The sequence below is a fragment of the Scyliorhinus canicula genome, chromosome 28 (assembly GCF_902713615.1).
Source record: "Scyliorhinus canicula chromosome 28, sScyCan1.1, whole genome shotgun sequence".
NCBI lineage: Eukaryota > Metazoa > Chordata > Chondrichthyes > Carcharhiniformes > Scyliorhinidae > Scyliorhinus > Scyliorhinus canicula.
In genome coordinates, this window is record NC_052173.1 from 2,935,500 (window position 1) to 2,954,902 (window position 19,403).

A 19,403-nucleotide genomic window follows, 5' to 3' on the forward strand; every position below is an offset into this window, starting at 1 on the left:
CAGCATAGTGATGTGGTTTGCGTTTGACGCATTCTGATTTCTCAGTTGGTGACTTGGTGTTTTTTTTCATGTGCTGGGCCAGTCAGTAGAACAGAGGCCATTCAGCCCCTTGAGCCTGTTACGCAGGAATATAAGCTCCTCAAAACCATTCTGCCATTCAGTTAGATCATGGCAGATCTGTACCTCATCTCCATTTATCTACCTGGTTTCAAGTCCCTCAATACATCTTTGTTTTGAAATTCACTTGTGTCCTTTCTCATGGGTTGTTGGGGAGCTGATTGCAGAGTGAAGACACATTCTTCCCCCCCCCCCCCCCCCCCCCCCACACCCCCAATTTGGCTGGGGAATACTAAATGGAGACCCAAGCCAAAGTATCTGTTTTGTTCTTTTAGCGTTGTTTATTCTAGCCTCAGACAGATTGGCCACATTGATGTATTGGAAGAAGGATTAGGGGAGCTAAGCAGTGCACGAGGTGAAGAGAGGATGTGGAGGGGGTATGGAGGAAGAGGGGATGGCGGGGGAGAGAGTGGATGAGGAGTGGGCAAAGTGGAGGAGGTAAAGGGTCAAGAAATAAAAGGATGGGAGTGCAGCACGGTGGCGCAGTGGATTAGCCCTGCTGCCTCACGGCACCGAGGTCCCAGGTTCAATCCCGGCTCTGGGTCACTGTCCGTGTGGAGTTTGCACATTCTCCCCATGTTTGCGTGGGTTTCACCCCCACAACCCAAAGATGTGCAGGGTAGGTAGATTAGCCACGCTAAATTGCCCCTGAATTGGAAAAATTTAATTGGGTACTCTAAATTTATTTTTTTTAAAGAATAAAAGGATGGGGAAGGTAAGGAGGGAATAGAGTGGGGGAAGTGAGGAGCTCTGGGCTGGGACTAAGAGTGGAATAAAGTAGAGAGGAATAAGAGGTGGAAGATTTGGGAATAAGCGTGGTAAGTGGGGTTGAGAGTAAGAGTGATGGGGGAGCGACAATGTAGGGAAGAGACGGTACGGGCAAGAGGAAAGGGGATACTGGAGGTTATAGGAGAAGATGTAAGGAGTAAAGGGGATAGGGTGGGAGGGAGAGGGGGGATAGCTGGATAAGAGCATGGTGGCACAGTGGTAAGCACTGTGACCTCAGTGCCAGGGACCCAGGTTCGATACCAACCTTGAATGATTGTGTGGAGTTTACACGTTCTCCCCGTCTGCGTGGGTTTCCTCCGGCTGCTCCGGTTTCCTCCCACAGTCCAAAGATGTGAACATTAGGTGGATTGGCCATGATAAATTGCCCCTTAGTGTCCAAAAGGTTAGGTGGGGTTATGGGGACAGGGTTTAAGAGGGTTGGTGCAGACTCGATGGGCCGAATGGCTTATGGCCTCCTTCTGCACTGGGGATTCTATGATTTTATAAAAATCAAAATTACAATTAAGGGGCAATTTACTGTGGCCAATCCACCTAGGAAGGTAGCAGTAGCCAAGTTCATGGCACCGTGGCTGGCTCTGCTGCGCAGGAGTGCAGGCAAAAGAGTGGTAGAGCTATACTGTTAGAGATTCAATTGTAAAGAGAGTAGACGGGTTTCTGTGGACACAAACGAGACTTCAGGAAGGTTTATGTTGCCTCCTGGGTGCAAGGGTCCTGGACGTCTCGGAGCAGCTGCAGGACATTCTAAAGGGGAAGGCTGAACAGCCAGCTGCCATGGTGCATATAGGCACCAACGATATAGGTAGAAAACGGGATGAGGTCCTATATGCTGAATTTGGGGAGTTACGAGCTAAGAAGTAGGATCTTAAAGGTAGTAATCTGAGGATTGCTACCACTACCACGTGCTAGTCAGAGTAGGAATGACAGGATAGATAGGATGAATGCATGGCTTGAGAGATGGTGTAGGAGGGAGGGATTCAGATTTATGGGACTTTGGAACCGGTTCTGGGGGAGGTGGGACCATTACAAATCGGAGGGCCTACACCTGGGCAGGACTGGAATCAATGTCCTTGGAGGGTTGTTTGCTAGCACTGTTGGGGAGGGTTTAAACTAATGTGGCTGGGGGATTGGAACCAATGCAGGAAGTTGGAGGGTAGTAAAGAGGGGACAGAAACAAAAGCTAGTAAGGAGAAAAGTGGAAGGCAGAGAAACAGATTGAACTGCCTAATATGGCAGGAAAGGTGGGAACCAGAGCAGTAGGTCAGCGGGAGTAATAACTGAGGGAGAGCTACAGACTAAGGTCAAGAAGATTAATAGGAAGAGCAGGCAGGGAGTGGTTGGTCAACGCAGCGGGGCTAGTGGGCTGAAGTGCATTAGTTTCAATGCGAGGAGTATTTCAGGTAAAACAGATGAATTTAGAGCTTGGATTACGTGGACTTATGATGTTGTTGCTATTACAGAAACCTGGTGCCAGAAGAAGTCTTACAACACCAGGTTAAAGTCCAGCATGTTTGTTACGAATTACTAGCTTTCGGAGCACTGCTCCTTTCTCAGGTGAATGAAGAGGTGGGTTCCATAAACACATATATTAGACAAAGTCAAAGATGCAAGACGATACTTTGAACGTGAGTCTTTGCAGGTAATTAAGTCTTTACAGATCCAGACGGAGTAACTGGAGAGAGGGATAATCACAGGTTAGAGAGGTGTGAATTGCCTCAAGCCAGGACAGTTGGTAGGGTTTTGCAAGCCCAGGCCAGATGGTGGGGGATGAATGTAATGTGACATGAATCCAAGGTCCCAGTTGAGGCCATACTCGTGTGTGCGGAACTTAGCTATAAGTTTCTGCTCGGTGATTCTGCGTTGTCGCGCGTCCTGAAAGCCGCCTTGGAGACCGCTTACCCGGAGATCCGAGGCTGAGTGCCCTTGACTGCTGAAATGTTCCCCGACTGGAAGGCAACATTCCTGCCTGGCGATCCAGAATGAAGCGGATGAGTTGCAGAATTGCGTCTGGAGATGGGCAGTTGTAGGTGTTGAGTACTGAGGGTGTTGCAGCAATGCCGTCGTCATGGGGGATGCTGGTGTAGAGTGCCAAGATGTCCATTGTGACGAGGGATGATCCTGGTTCAACTGGTCCATGGGCATTGAGTTTCTGTAAGAAGTCCGTCGATCGTGACAGAAGCTGGGCGCTCCTTGTACGATGGGTTTCAAGATGCCCTCTATGTAGCCAGAGAGGTTCTCACACAGGGTCCCATTGTCTAATACGATTGGATGTCCTCTGATCTTCGGGTTGAGACAATTTACACCTCTAACCTGTGATTATCCCTCTCTCCAGTTGCTCTGTCTGGATCTATAAAGACTTAATTACCTGCAAAGACTCACATTCAAAGTATCGTCTTGCATCGTTGAATTTGTCTATATATGTATGTTTCTGGAGCCCATCTCTTCATTCACCTGAGGAAGGAGCTGTGCTCCGAAAGCTAGTGATTCGAAACAAATCTGCTGGACTTTAACCTGGTGTTGTAAGACTTCTTACTGTGCCCACCCCAGTCCACCACTGGCATCTCCACATCAGAAATTTGGTTGAAAGAGGGACAGGATTGGCAACTAAACATTCCAGGAATCAGATGCTTCAGGCAGGATAGAGGGGGATGCAAAAGGGGTGGGGGAGTTGCATTATTGGTTAAGGAGAATATCACCGCTGTGCTGAGGGAGGACACCTTGGAGGGTTCAGGCAGCGAGGCAATCTGGGTAGAGCTCAGGAATAAGAAGGGTGCTATCACAGTTTTGGCGGTTTGCTACAGACCTCCTAACAGCCAGCGGGAGATTAGAGGAGCAGAAATGCAGACAGATCTTGGAAAGATACATAAACATTAGGGTTGTTGTGGTGGGTGATTTAACTTTCCCGATATTGACTGGGACACACTTACTGCTAGAGGTATGGATGGAGCAGAATTTGTAAAGGAGGGTTTCTTGAAACAATATGTAAATATCACCGCTGTGATATTCCCGTACCAGCCTCCCCGGACAGGTGCCGGAATGTGGCGACTAGGGGCTTTTCACAGTAACTTCATTGAAGCCTACTTGTGACAATAAGCGATTTTCATTTTTCATTCAATAGCCCAACTCGGAAAGAGGCCATATTAGACCTGGTGCTGGGAAATAAGCCCAGCCAGATGATTGAAGTTTCAGTAGGCAACCATTTTGGGAATCCTAATTCTGCAGGTTTTAAGCTGCTTATGGAAAAGGACATGAGTGGTCCTCAGGTGAAGGTGTTAGACTGGGGGAAGGCAAATTACAACAGCATTAGGCAGGATATGGAGTGTGTTGACTGGGCGAGGCTTTTTGAAGGAAGATCCAGCATGTGGGAGGCTTTCAAATGTCAGTTGATTAGAATTCAGGACCAGCATGTACCTGTGAGGGCGAAAGATAAGGGTGGCAAGTGTAGGGAACCCTGGATAACGAGGGATATTATGAATCTTGTCAAAAAGGAAGGTCTAAAGGGCAGATGAAGTGCATGAAGAATATAAAGCAAGTTGGAAGGAACTTCAGGTAGGTGTTTGGTAGGCTAAAAGGGGTCATGAAATGTCATTGGCAAACAGGATTACGGAAAATTCTAAGGCGTTTTATACATATGTAAAGAGCAAGACGGTAGCCAGAGAAAGGGTTGGTCCATTCAAGGATATTGGAGGAAATCTATGTATGGAATCAGAGGAAATGGGAGAGATACTAAATGAATACTTTGTCTCAGTATTCACCAAAGAGAAGGACTTGATAGATGAGGACTATAGGGTAGAGTGTGTAGATATTGTGAGTCATGTTGATATTAATAAAGAGGTGTTGGGTATCTTAAAAAACATTAAAGTAGATAAGTCCCCAGAATAGCATTTGAGTGCTACAGTGAGAGTTTGGTGACTGAGGGAGTATAAGGATTCATTTTTATTTAAAGTCTAGTATTTCTTTTATTAAGTTAATTAACTTAAAAGGTGCTGTTTGGTCTATAAGAAGGTGAATTTTGAATCCGCTTTAAAGAAGGTTCTACTTGTACTTACTTGCAGCTGGAGCTTGTTAATTAGTTAATTGGATTAGGACAGTTTTCAGAGGCTAGATTCACAGTATAAATCTGAGCTAGTTATAGTGCAGACTTTGTTTGCACTGGAGTGCTGAGCTTGTTGCATTTGAGTGCTACAGTGAGAGTTTGGTGACTGAGGGAGTGCTGAACTTGGTGCATTTGAGTGCTACAGTGGGAGTTTGGTGACTGAGGGAGTTAGGTGAGGAGGGAGTACGGTGCTCCTTACATTTCATTTCCTATATTTATCAAAGAGCGTGAAGGGAGCCAGGAGTTTAGAGTACAGCTGACTGGAAGCAGAGTCAGAGGGCAGAGGTCCAGTTGGTCTACAGGGCAGCTAATTCTGTAAAGTAAGAGGGGATGGAGGCTAGGGCAGTTGCATGCTCCTCCTGTAGGATGTGGGTGGTGAGGGATACCACTGGTGTCCCCGCTGACTATACCTGCGGGAAGTGCACCCAGCTCCAGCTCCTCAGAGACCGTGTTAAGGAACTGGAGCTGGATGAACTTCGGATCATCCGGGAGGCAGAGGGGGTTATCGAGAAGAGTTACAGAGAGGTAGCCACACCCAAGGTACTGGACAAGAGTAGCTGGGTTACAGTCAGGGGAAAGAAAACTAACAGGCAGACAGTGCAGGGATCCCTCGTGGCCGTTCCCCTTCAAAACAAGTATACCGTTTTGGATGCTGTGGGGGGGGGGGGGGGGGGGGGGGGGGGGGAGATGACCAGAGAAGGCCCCAGCGGCCAGGTCTCTGGCACTGAGTCTGGCTCTGGGGCTCAGAAGGGAAGGGGGAGCATAGAAAAGCAATAGTAATAGGAGATTCAATGGTTAGGGGAATAGATAGGAGATTCTGTGGTCGCGAGCGAGACTCCCGAATGGTATGTTGCCTCCCGGGTGCCAGGGCCAGGGATGTCTCGGATCGTGTCTTCAGGATCCTGAAGGGGGAGGGTGAGCAGCCAGAAGTCGTGGTGCACATTGGTGCCAACAACGTAGGTAGGAAAAAGGGTGTGGAGGTAATAAACAAGTTTAGGGAATTAGGCTGGAAGTTAAAGGCCAGGACAGAGTTGTCATCTCTGGTTTGTTGCCGGTGCCACGTGATAGCGAGGCTAGGAATAGGGAGAGAGTGCAATTGAACACGTGGCTGCAGGAATGGTGTAGGAGGGAGGGATTCAGGTATTTGGATAATTGGAGCGCGTTCTGGGGAAGGTGGGACCTGTACAAGCAGGACGGGTTGCATCTGAACCAGAGGGGCACCAATATCCTGGGGGGGGAGGTTTTCTAGTACTCTTCGGGAGGGTTTAAACTAATTTGGCAGGGGAATGGGAACCGGATTTGTAGTCCAGCAACTAAGGAAGCCGATATTCAGGACGCCAAAGCACGTAGTGATGCAGTGGGGAAGGTAACACTGACAAAGGAGAGTACTTGCAGGCAAGGAGATGGGTTGAATTGTGTATACTTTAATGCAAGAAGCATCAGGAATAAGGTGGGTGAACTTAAGGCATGGATCGGTACTTGGGACTACGATGTGGTGGCCATCACGGAAACTTGGATAGAAGAGGGGCAGAAGTGCTTGTTGGAGGTCCCTGGTTATAGATGTTTCAACAAGATTAGGGAGGATGGTAAAAGAGGTGGGGGGGGGTGGCATTGTTAATTAGAGATAGTATAACAGCTGCAGAAAGGCAGTTAGAGAGGGATCTGCCTACTGAGGTAATATGGGTTGAAGTCAGAAATAAGAAAGGAGCAGTCACCTTGTTGGGAGTTTTCTATAGGCCCCCCAATAGCAGCAGAGATGTGGAGGAACAGATTGGGAAACAGATTTTGGAAAGGTGCAGAAGTCACAGGGTAGTAGTCATGGGTGACTTCAACTTCCCAAACATTGAGTGGAAACTCTTTAGATCAAATAGTTTGGATGGGGTAGTGTTTGTGCATTGTGTCCAGGAAGCTTTTCTAACACAGTATGTAGATTGTTCGACCAGAGGGGAGGCCATATTGGATTTAGTACTTGGTAATGAACCAGGGCAGGTGATAGATTTGTTAGTGGGGGAGCATTTTGGAGGTAGTGACCACAATTCTGTGACTTTCACTTTAGTTATGGAGAGGGATAGGTGTGTGCAACAGGGCAAGGTTTACAATTGGGGGAAGGGTAAATACAATGCTGTCAGACAAGAATTGAAGTGCAGAAGTTGGGAACATAGGCTGTCAGGGAAGGACACAAGTGAAATGTGGAACTTGTTCAAGGAACAGGTACTGCGTGTCTTTGATATGTATGTCCCTGTCAGGCAGGGAAGAGATGGTCGAGTGAGGGAACCATGGTTGACAAGAGAGGTTGAATGTCTTGTTAAGAGGAAGAAGGAGATTTATGTAAGGCTGAGGAAACAAGGTTCAGACAGGGCGCTGGAGGGATACAAGATAGCCAGGAGGGAACTGAAGAAAGGGATTAGGAGAGCTAAGAGAGGGCATGAAAAATCTTTGGCGGGTAGGATCAAGGAAAACCCCAAGGCCTTTTACATATATGTGAGAAATATGAGAATGACTAGAGCGAGGGTAGGTCCGATCAAGGACAGTAGCGGGAGATTGCGTATTGAGTCTGAAGAGATAGGAGAGGTCTTGAACAAGTATTTTTCTTCAGTATTTACAAACGAGAGGGGCCATATTGTTGGAGAGGACAGTGTGAAACAGACTGATAAGCTCGAGGAGATACTTGTTAGGAAGGAAGATGTGTTGGGCGTTTTGAAAAACTTGAGGATAGACAAGTCCCCCGGGCCTGACGGGATACATCCAAGGATTCTATGGGAAGCAAGAAATGAAATTGCAGAGCCGTTGGCAATGATCTTTTCGTCCTCGCTGTCAACAGGGGTGGTGCCAGAGGATTGGAGAGTAATGGTGGAAGATATAGAGGGTATGGCAGAGGTAGGTTCTTTACCCAGAGAGTAGTGGGGGCATGGAATGCACTGCCTGTGGAAGTAGTTGAGTCGGAAACGTTAGGGACCTTCAAGCGGCTATTGGATAGGTACATGGATTAGGGTAGAATAATGGAGTGTAGATTAACTTCTTCTTAAGGGCAGCACGGTAGCATTGTGGATAGCACAATTGCTTCACAGCTCCAGGGTCCCAAGTTCGATTTCGACTTGGGTCACTGTCTGTGTGGAGTCTGCACATCCTCCCCATGTGTGCGTGGGTTTCCTCCGGGTGCTCCGGTTTCCTCCCACAGTCCAAAGATGTGCAGGTTGGGTGGATTGGCCATGATAAATTGCCCTTAGTGTCCAAAATTCTATGATTAACCTAGGACAAAAGTTCGGCACAACATCGTGGGCCGAAGGGACTGTTTTGTGCTGTATTTCTCTATCTCTATCTATCTAATACTGAGGGAGGCAAGGGAAGAAATTGCAGGGGCCTTGCCAGTAATCTTTGTATCCTCATTGTCTGCCGGTGAAGTTTCAGAGGACTGGAGAGTAGCCAATGTTGTTCCATTGTATAAGTAAGGCAGCAGGGATAATTCAGGAAATTATAGGCCAGTGAGCATTACTTCAGTGGCAGGGAAATTATTGGAAAAGATTCTTGGAGATGGGATTTATTCACATTTGGAAACAAATGGACTTATTAGTGATGGACAGCATGGTTTTGTGAAGGGGAGGTCGTGTCTCACTAATTTGATTGAGTTTTTCGAGGAAGTGACAAAGATGATAGATGAGTGAAAGATAGTAGATGTATTCGTGGACTTCAGTAAAGCCTTTGACAAGGTACCTTGTGGTAGACTGGTACAAAAGGTGAAGTCACACGGGATCAGAGGTGAGCTGGCAAGATGGATACAGAACTGGCTAGGTCATAGAAGGCAGAGAGTAGCAGTAGAAGGGTGCTTTTCAGAATTGTAGGCTGTGACTAGCTGCGTTCCACAGGGGTCAGTTCTGGGATCTTTGTTGTTTGTGGTGTGTATAAATGATTTGGAAGAAAATGTAGCTGGTCTGATTAGTAAGTTCACAGACGACACAAAAATTGGTGGAGTTGGGGATAGTGAAGAGGATTGTCAGAGGATACAGCGGGATATAAACTGGTTGGTGTCTTGGTCAGAGAAATGGCAGATGGAGTTTAATCCGGACAAGTGTGAGGTAATGCAAGCATGCTGCATGCCTTCTTGACCTGCATTGCCACCTTCAGGGTACAATGGACCTGAACTCCCAGATCTCTCTGTACATCAGACTGTTTTAGTTTAGGCAGGAACCATGGTCGGTACAGGCTTGGAGGGCCGAAGGGCCTGTTCCTGTGCTGTATTGTTCTTTGTACTCTTTTGGGCTGTGGGGGTGAGATCCACACAGACACTGGGAGAGTGTGTAAACTCCACACAGACAGTGACATGGGACGGGGTCAAACCCAGGCCCTTGGCGCTGTGATACAGCAGGGCTAACCACAGCACCACCGTGCCTTCTGGGATTCTATGATTCTTGACAAGTCATGCAGAACCACAGGAATTCAGTAACTCCATTTTTGTTTTCTCTTTTCTCTTCAGAATGGGCTGGATGTCAGAGGGTTGGAATAAATCCTGATATACATCATGTTCCTTACCATATATCCTTTGCTACACGAACCTCTGGAAACAGTGGTCGACATAGGTAGGTAAAAGGAAGGATGTTCAGCATCAATATTCTAATTGTTTTCTCCTCCCTCTATTTTCTCTGGCATTAAAGGTGAATTTTAGTGAAGCAATCAAAATGCAGATTCACAGAAAATGCTGCATAAACTCAGCACTGGCAGCATCTGTGGAAAGAGAAATAGGACTCTTCAGGTCTCTGAAGAAGAGTAACTTGGGCTAGAAATGTTAACGCGGTTTCTCTCTCCACAGATGCTGCCAAACCTGCAGAATTTACCCAGCATTTTCTGTTTTTATTTCCGATATCCAGCATCTACAGTATATTGCTTTGATATTATTGCGGGTTTACAGGCAAGCTATACAGGAACTAGAAATCCCTGGATGAAATCACTTACCTGTGTACCTTTTAAGCAGGAATTGCAGTGTCCCAGTTGGCCTAATATAAATTGCAATAATTAAATCAAGGTGAGTCGAGTAAAATCTAGCTGTATAGTTACAGTCTTGTGCAGATTTTCAATTATCTTACACAATACTGCCAGAGTTATCAGAATGATGACTTCCTGCTGTGTTATAATCATTCAGCATCCAATTCCTTTTTGATAGCCACTCTCTCATGCAGTACATTCCAGATCCTAACCACTTGCAGTATAAAAATATTTTTCCTCATGGTTTCTTTTGCCAATCGCCTTAAATCGGTGTCCTGTGGTTCTAGATCCTTCCAATGGAAACACCTTTCTCCCTATCTACGCCTCCATCAAATCTCCGATTAACCTCTTTCAGGAGAACAGCCCCAACATCTTTGAAATCCTCATAGTTGTAGTCCCTCATCCCTGGAACCATTTTTGTTGGGGGAAAAAGTAGTGGTTACAGGTTAAAAGTGGTACCTATGGTGGAGTCGTCGTTGAGTTACTGGATTATTACTGGGATGTTAATCCGGAGTTCAGATCCCATTTTACCAGTCTGACAATTTGAATTCTATTTCAAAATTTGGAAACAAAGAAACTGGCATTAATAAAAGTGACTTTGCAACACTCAATTGTCCTAAAAACGGAACAGGTTTCATCACTGTTCTTTAAGGAAAGAAACCTACAACCGTACCCTGTCTCTCCTATATATGTTCCCACACCCATACCAACCTAGTTGACTCTTAATTCCTTTCTGCAGTGGCCCAGTAACCCACACATTTGTATCAAATCAGGGATGTGCCTTGCTGGTGCCCATGTCTTGAGATTGAATAATTTTTGAAAAAGCTCCCTGGGTGGGCTCCAATATGTACAAAAATGTGCACATAAACACTGCTTTCTACAGAATGTTACAAAGGGGTTCAGAGTCTAGCCGAACACTTGAGTAACTTTCAGGTGAGGTAAAGCATATTGCTTCTCTCTCTCTCTCTCTCTCTCTCTTTTCTCCCCCCCAAAACCTTTTTCTTCATCGAGTGGAGAGTTTTCTGGTAGTTTCTTCATGAAGAGTGCAGATTCTTTCCAGCCTGAATTACCTTCCGAGACTTGGTTCATTTTCTCTTGAGGATACGTCCTAGAGTATAAAGTGGTCTGATAATTTCACAATATGGAATTGGGTCATGTCGCAATTTTTTTTAAAGTGTTATCTTGTCTGGTTTATATTCCATTAAAATCAGCATTATCATGCAGTTTAATGTTTGTCTTCTGTAAATGATTCACCCCCACTGCCACTCTCTCTCTCTTCCCCCCCCCCCCCCTCATTTTATCCTATTTTCTCTTTAATAATAATAAGAATTTTAATAATTAATAATAATCACAAGTAGGCTTACATTAACACTGCAATGAGGTTACTGTGAAAATCCCCTCATCGCCACATTCCGGCACCTGTTCAGGTACACGGGGAATTCAGAATGTCCAATTCACCTAACCTGCACATCTTTGGACTGTGGGAGGAAACCGGAGCACCCGGAGGAAACCCACACAGACACAGGGTGAACGTGCAGACCCCGCACAGACAGTGACCCAAGTCGGGAATTGAACCAAGGTCCCTGGTGCTGTGAAGCAACAGTGCTAACCACTGTGCTGTCATTAAAAGCACCCATTCTGGCTCGAGCATAGTTCCATGTGAACCCTCACCCTCACTTTGTGTTGTCCAATTATTTGACCCTCATCAGGTGAATACAGTGTGTCCTGGTAATGTTCATGTGGTCACTTGCAGGTAGGCTTTGTTAGAATATGATCAGAACTAAGAACTTTATTTTGCTCTTTTCTCTGACCTTGCCTGAGATCAGGTAACTTGGCACAGATTATGAATCAGATTATGAATCAAAGCTGGAACTTTCCTGGGTTTGTAGCTCACTGGTCTGCAATTACTTCCTGAACAATCTTGGGAGGTTGCTATGTCAATTTAAAATGGTACCAGCATCATGGTTGCATACAATTTGACAGACAATAGCCATGTTTTGAGTGGTTCAGTCATTGTATAAACCACAGCTGTAAATTTGTATTTCTAATATTTTTAAACTGACTTGCAGCATGGAGGTGTAAATGGTGTAATAGTTGAGACTTGCTTGAATGTCTGTGATCTGCAAAATAATGCTGTATCATACAAAGAACAAAGAAAATTACAGCACAGGAACAGGCCCTTCGGCCCTCCCAGCCTGCGCCGATCCAGATCCTTTATCTAAACCTGTCTCCTATTTTCTAAGGTCTACTTACAAAGAAAATTACATACTGCTCAGTTAGCAGCTTGGAGAGGTGGTTTCAAACTCCATAATAATGGAGTATGTTTCCCTTTGTTAATAATAAAAAGCCGCATATTCTCCCCATGTCTGCGTGGGTCTCACCCCCACAACCCAAAGATGTGCAGGTTAAGTGGATTGGCCATGCTAAATTTGATAAAAATAATTGGGTACTCTAAATTTAAAATAATAATACTAAAAAGCCATGATAACTTTTTTTCGCTAACCATGAATGGACGGAGATTACCCCAATCTGGGCACTGTCTTATCTCGACTATATTTTGTAAAGGTTGGTGAAAGGCCAAATGCTCCCCAACAAGAAGGAATAAAAGTCTAGGTCAAGCTACCCTCATTTAACCTTTAACAGTCAGCTTAAAAACAGCATTGGCCGAAGTAGTTTGCCTATTCCGGGCAGCACGGTAGCATTGTGGATAGCACAATTGCTTCACAGCTCCAGGGTCCCAGGTTCGATTCCAGCTTGGGTCACTGTCTGTGCGGAGTCTGCACATCCTCCCCGTGTCTGCGTGGGTTTCCTCCGGGTGCTCCGGTTTCTTCCCACAGTCCAAAGATGTGCAGGTTAGGTGGATTGACCATGATAAATTGCCCGTAGTGTCCAAAATTGCCCTTAGTGTTGGGTGGGGTTACTGGGTTATTGGGATAGGGTGGAGGTGTTGACCGTGGGTAGGGTGCTCTTTCCAAGAGCCAGTGCAGACTCGATGGGCCGAATGGCCGCCTCCTGCACTACATTCTATTCTGGACAGGGAATGGCATATGACACAGTTGACCTCCACATGAGGGGCTGGTTTAGCTCACTCAGCTAAATCGCTGGCTTTTAAAGCAGACCAAGCGGGCCAGCAGCACGGTTCGATTCCCGTACCAGCCTCCCTGGACAGGCGCCGGAATGTGGCGACTAGGGGCTTTTCACAGTAACTTCATTGAAGCCTACTCGTGACAATAAGCGATTTTCATTTCATTAATTTTCAAGTGAATTTAGTAGTCTGGCTGGTTAATGATTTTGACAATTTGCTGCCGGGGTTGTCCTATATGAAGGGGTGGGGGCGTAACCTGAATTGTAATGTTTCTTTCCCTTGTGTTTAGAGCTAGCTCCGAGAACAGCCCAAGTCCTCCCACTGACCTCCAAGACTTCCTCAGCAAGATTTTCCAGGGTGCTGCACCTCAAAAGGCGAATGGGAGCTTCTTTGGCCCTCCGCAGTCGGGGCCCAGCAATCAGCCCAAAACCGAGGCTGCACCGAAAACCGAAACAAAGCAAAAACGGAGGAAGAAGGTGCGACGAACATTCCCGCGCTGAGCCTTAAAAGTGCAAAAACAAACCTCAGCGATCACCTCGGTTAGCTTGATGGCAACCTAACTGAGAAGGACAACCATGATTCTAGAGTAGAACAAAGACAAATAAGTCCTCTTTTATTGAATTGTATGAATAGATTTGGACTGTACCTTGTTTTTAATGTTTTAATTTGAATGTACAATAGCAACTAAGATGATCTTAAGAGGACTTTACTTTTTAAGTTGAGTTAAACAAAGACAAATTAATTTCTGGTTTCAACAGGTAGAATGAAACATGACCCAGCTGGTGACTTTTTAAAAATGCTTTATTATTCTTCAATGTTTTGTTTTTTTGGGGCTGTACATTCCCTGAGGTCACAAATACTCCTAATTTTTGATGGGGGGAAATGCGTTGCAAAAATATCATTAAACAGCATGTTTGGGGCCTAATTTGCACCATAAGACAGGTATTTTATTTTTAAAAGTAAAGCACTTTTTTTTTGTTATTAAACATGGAAGAAACCAGAAAATAATTTGAGTTACCCGTGTACAATTGAGCACATTTGTTGTGGTTTGGGAGATCAGATACAATTTCTTTTTGTAACTTTAAGAAAAAAATTAAAAAATTTACTGGAAAATTTACTGTGCTGCAGAAATCATACAGAATCTTAGAAACAGAAAATGGGAACCTTTGATCAATAACTTTTACCATAAAAAGAAAAAGTGAGTTGTGTTCCATTTTAGTCCTTTGTTTTCTCTGTAGCTATTGTCTGTCCTCCTCCTTCCCCTCCTCCCTCTCTCTCTCTCTCTCTCTCCCACTCTCTGCACCCCAATTGACTTTAACATAACTCTTCGAAGATGATATTGTGTTGTACGATAATGGAAGACTGTTATCGGTAGCAGGGATAATGTTATATAGCTGTCTGCAGAGATCTTAATATGATTGAACACAATGAGTATGAAGTGCCTTGCAACCATAATCAGGTACACAAGGTTAACACTGAATTTAATTCAGTCAAGGAATATAAAGTCATCTTTACAGCTCCATGGGGTGGGAATGGAGGATCCAATATAGCACAGGTGTGTGCTCCACATAGTGAGCTAAGATTCTGTTCTCCAGAATAGATGTCCCCACCGTAACACCTAACGGTGATCTCAATTTCCTAGTTCTGTACAGAATGCCTGCGAAGTTGGATTACCTTGTAATCATTGAACAACCTGGAGAACTAGGACATCGACATTGTAGTCAGTTGATTGTATATCTGAACATCCTGGGTTTCAAAAGATGGTCTCAAGTCAGTGTTTCAACCATTCTGTTCAAACTGCCCAAAACGTAGCTAAGTGTTAAATCTGGGAAGTTGTGTTTTTAGGAGGCGCAGGTTGGGAGAATCATGGTCATAGTTATGCATCAACTGGTGCAGTCTCAGTGCTGAGGGCAAAGCAGAATCCAGGTTGGAGGTGGGAGAATAGCTGCAAGACAGCAACTGAGGGCTTTGGAGAGGAAAGGTTGAGAGGAGGTGCTGTTTGGAGGGGTTTAGGTCGTTGCTGAATGGAAGAGATGTGATTATGCTGGGAAGTATGGAGACGAAGAGGGTTATGAGCTGGGGTGAACGGGCATTGAGAGATCAGAACAATAGACTTTGTAGCCAAGGTGAATAAACTGGCCAGGGGGAGAATGCAATAAAAAAGGGAAGATGATTTGCTATGGTAAAATTATTTTTTGTGGGAGGGGAAAGAGTAAGAGTTTGCATTTGGAAAATTTACATGAACAAGATAAAATAATTTAACTCTAGTGCTTTCGGATATTTGCACAGTGCTGCGATTCTGAATTAAAGTTACAACTGAAACAAATGCTCGTCTAATAATCCATTCAAGCATCAGGAACATCTTATAGTGATATTGACACTATGCTTTAACTTAAAAAATTAAACCATTTTTCTGTATGCATTTTTTTTTTAAACCTGCCCAAACTTTACCTTTTTATACTTAATGTTTTCCTCTTACCTTTTGCCTTTCTTGACAGCCCACTTTGGAGGTGAAAGCAAACTTTTGGGTGTAAACTGGTTCCAAAGGTGTCTTAAAAGCCCAGATTGTGTAGGTTGATTGAAGTGATGATGTGAAAATTGCGCACACAGCTTTAAAGTGCTTCCTGATGATGAGAAAAGTCAGCAGACCCCCCCCCCCCCCCCCCCCCAACACATTGATTGTGTTTGTACAAATAAACCTATCCATCACATTCCAAGAAATAAAATGGTGTATGTGCCATTTGTACTTTTCACTGCAGTGATGTCAGCTTTGGCAAAGAGTCAAAAACAAATAATGGAAGAGTATCATTGTCCAGGTCCATTTCTGGATCTCTGATGAAAGGTCAACAAGCTAAAGAGTTAACGTTTGCTTTCCACAAATGTTGCCTGACGTGCTGTTTTACAACATTTTTAATATTTCATTTTCTGAAGTCACCGTTTGTTTAAATTCTTGACAGTAGATTGCCCCTTTTAGATGAACTAAGATATTTAAGGTTGAACAAGTAATTTAAAAATTGTTGGCTTTTATGACCAGATTGTTCGATATAGAAATTTGTATGCTGTTATTCACAAAGTTCTGCTGACTTACTGTGAGCATTGTTGAAGTTGGAGCTAATTTTGAGGTGACAATCGGCAAATTTGAAGCTGTATTATTTGATGGGTTCATCTATTGGACCTTCATTTGATTTGAAAAGGATTATAGATCCCAACACAACCACTTGTTGGCCAGAACCTTTTCGGGAGTGAAAATAAAATGCAGATTGCATTACCAAAGTGTATTTTTTTTGTGAGGGAGAGTATTTTTAAAATTGTACTGTTGCTGAGTTTTATCTTTAGACATTCAAGCATGATTGGGATCTATTGTTTTCCATTAGAGAATTTGCATTTCTGTAGCACTTTTCACAACTACAGTAAGTCACAAAGGAATTTACAGCCAGTTAAATTCTTTGGAAGTATTGTCACTTGTAATGGAGGAAATACTGCAGTCAATTTGCATGTCAACAAGCTCTCACAAACAGCAATTGTATAGAACAGAAACAGAAAATACTGGACAATCTCAGCAGGTCTGACAGCATCTGTGGAGAGAGAAGGGAGCTGACATTTAGAGTCTGGATGACTTTGTCAAAGCACTTATACAGTTGTTGACTGAGGGATAGATATTGGCCATGGCACCAGAAAGAACTCCAGTACTCTTCGGAATAGTGTCATGAGATCTTTTGTATCCACCTGAGAGGGCAGGTGGGGCCTTAATTCATCAGATGCTACGAGATAAACAACTAGCCAGTCAGGTATTTGAGCAGTTGAGAAGAGGCACTTAAAAAAGGAGGTTGGGAGACTCCTGTCTGCTGTGGTGAGAGTGCTGATCATAGCACATGGATGTTCTAATGCAGGTAAATGCCAACCTTGTCAGGATTGCTCTTCAGCCTGCATGCATTGAAGCTGATGGGCTTGGTTAGGCATACTGGAATGAAATTGCTTTTCCATTGTTTGTACCCGTCACTGTTCAATAACCCCATTGGATAAATGAACAAAAATTCCAGCTGAAATGTGCCTTCAGTTGCTGTTGGACCTGCTAACTAGTTGCAGTCTATTGTGTTTTTCTTTTAGAAAGATTTGTCTCCAATTATTTTGTTTTGCTGAGTAAGGTTTAAAATTCTGCAAACTCTTTTGTGCTGTGAATGTGTACACATCAGGACCATTTTCAGACTAGCCCCAGCTATTTCACTTGACACATTCACACGTATCATACAGTGCAGAAGGAGGCCATTTGGCCCATCGGAAAGAGCACCCTACCCAAAGCACTAAGGGACAATTTAGCATGGCCAATCCACCTAACCTGCATATCTTTGGACTGTGGGAGGAAACCGGAGCACCCGGAGGAAACCCACGCAGACACGGGGAGAACGTGCAGACTCCGCACAGACCGTGACCCAAACCAGGAATCGAACCTGGGAGCCTGGAGCTATGAAGCTGCTGTGCTAACCACTGTGCTGCACCTGCTTTTGCCGAATCAGCTAGTTAATCTGTGTCTGGTGTTAAGTGATTAATGATTACCAGAACTTACTGGTCTTCCTCTAGTGCTCTGTGATGACATCCATCAGATATGGGTTGCAATTCAATAATGTGCTTGAAGTACATCCAGTAATGTAGCACACCCTCCGTATTGTACCAACGTGCGAGCCTAAAATCACATGCTTAAGTCCTGAAGTAGGTGTTGAACACAGGACCTTCCAACACTGGAGAATAACGGAGTTATGCTTCGACAAGCTAACGCAGGGGTAAAAGCACGGTAAAAGCACTCTGGCTTCATTTTGGGGCTAAAGTTGAGACATGTCCATTGAGAGCAAAAAGCAGTTTGTGCTCCACTGTAAGGTAAAGTGAATGGAAGTTTCCATTTTGAGGCCTCCTGTTCAGTCTCTGTTTCTCCATGTTATTTTAAAAATGATATTTCCCCAGCATCGTTCACAACCTCGGGAAATCCAAATGTGCTTTTGAAACGTAATCCCGTTATTGCTGAAACAGATGTGCTGTTAAATCTCCTCCTCTGCACTCATTTGGCTAGTCACAAGAATTCCAAATTTCAACGGGTGCAACACTTCCTACTGCGTGAGAAAAGGGTGTGTGCGAATTGCTAAGCAAGTTGGTCATCGAGAATGCACCAGGAAGTTATTGTTCCCCCTCACTTCCAATTCAAAAAAGGCACAATGCCTGGACATGTTTCTTTTCCTTACAGAAAACAGGTCCTTGTGCATGAATAGTTTCTAGCAAGCGTAAGCGAGCCACATTGCAAGCAGAACTGATAATGTTGTTAACTCTTAGCACAATTGGGATTGTTCAGAAAGTGCTGTACACTCGTGGAATCACATCTAACATTAGACATTATGTTCTGAGTTTTGCAGGCATAGATTGCAGGCAATCTCATCCTGCATGAATGTGCATTATCATAGGACTGTGTCACTTTAGCATTATCAACACACTTGGAAAGGAACACTCGCAAAGCTTGGGTCTAATACACTCATATTCAATATGTAATTAACTTATCTCTTGAGTCCAACAACGTTGTAGATATCACAAATTTGGTCTTTGTTGTGCCTCTGTCTCGGGTGTATAGTCACTTAATATATAGAATTTTAAAAAAAATTTAGAATACCCAATTCATTTTTTTCCAATTATGGGGCAATTTAGTGTGGCCAATCCACCTACCCTGCACATCTTTTGGGTTGTGGGATCAAAACCCACGCAAATACGGGGAGAATTTGCAAACTCCATACGGACAGTGACTCAGAGCCAGGATCGAACCTGGGACCTCTGCACCATGAGGCTGCAGTGCTAACCCACTGCGCCACCATGCTGCCCTGATATACAGAACTTAAGGAGTTTCTGAAACAGACTCATGCTGTTGAAGCTTTTTGTCTTGCATTCATTAGGACAGATGCAAAAATGTGAAATTTCAAAGGGAGCAACAATTTATACAGCATGAGAAAAGGGTGCTGATTGGTCATGGTGATGATACCATGGAGAATGCACCAGGGAGTTGTATGTAGTTTTGGTCTCTTTATTTGAGGAAGGATGTAAATGGATTGGAAGCAATTCAGAGGAGGTTCAATTTCTGTACCAGCTTGAGGATATCCATGAAGGTCCTGCCTTATCAACTTTGCCCCTCACGACTTCCGGTTGCGGCTATGACTAGCTAAGCCGCACATTTGGAAGCTCCTGCAACAAAGGTGTTTTTGGGCCAATTGGAGGGCCCCAACGGCGCTGAAAAAACGAATCCCGGTGGGGGAAGGTCCCCTGAGGAGAACTAGACCGATTTTATGGTCGGTACCCGGAGTGGAGCGGCAA

General features: G+C 44.5%; 1 protein-coding gene across 2 annotated transcripts in view; it reads left to right on the plus strand.

Annotated features, from left to right (window-relative positions):
• dnajc14 (DnaJ (Hsp40) homolog, subfamily C, member 14) overlaps nt 1-16,329 on the plus strand; it is a 40,040-nt gene extending 23,711 nt beyond the window's left edge. For both annotated transcript variants that reach the window (XM_038786420.1, XM_038786421.1), the window contains exons 6-7: nt 9,471-9,573; nt 13,351-16,329. In XM_038786420.1, coding sequence (XP_038642348.1) covers nt 9,471-9,573; nt 13,351-13,561 — 314 coding nt within the window. In that variant the 3' untranslated portion in view covers nt 13,562-16,329. The remainder of the gene's footprint in view (nt 1-9,470; nt 9,574-13,350) is intronic.
• The last annotated feature ends 3,074 nt before the right edge of the window (nt 16,330-19,403 follow it).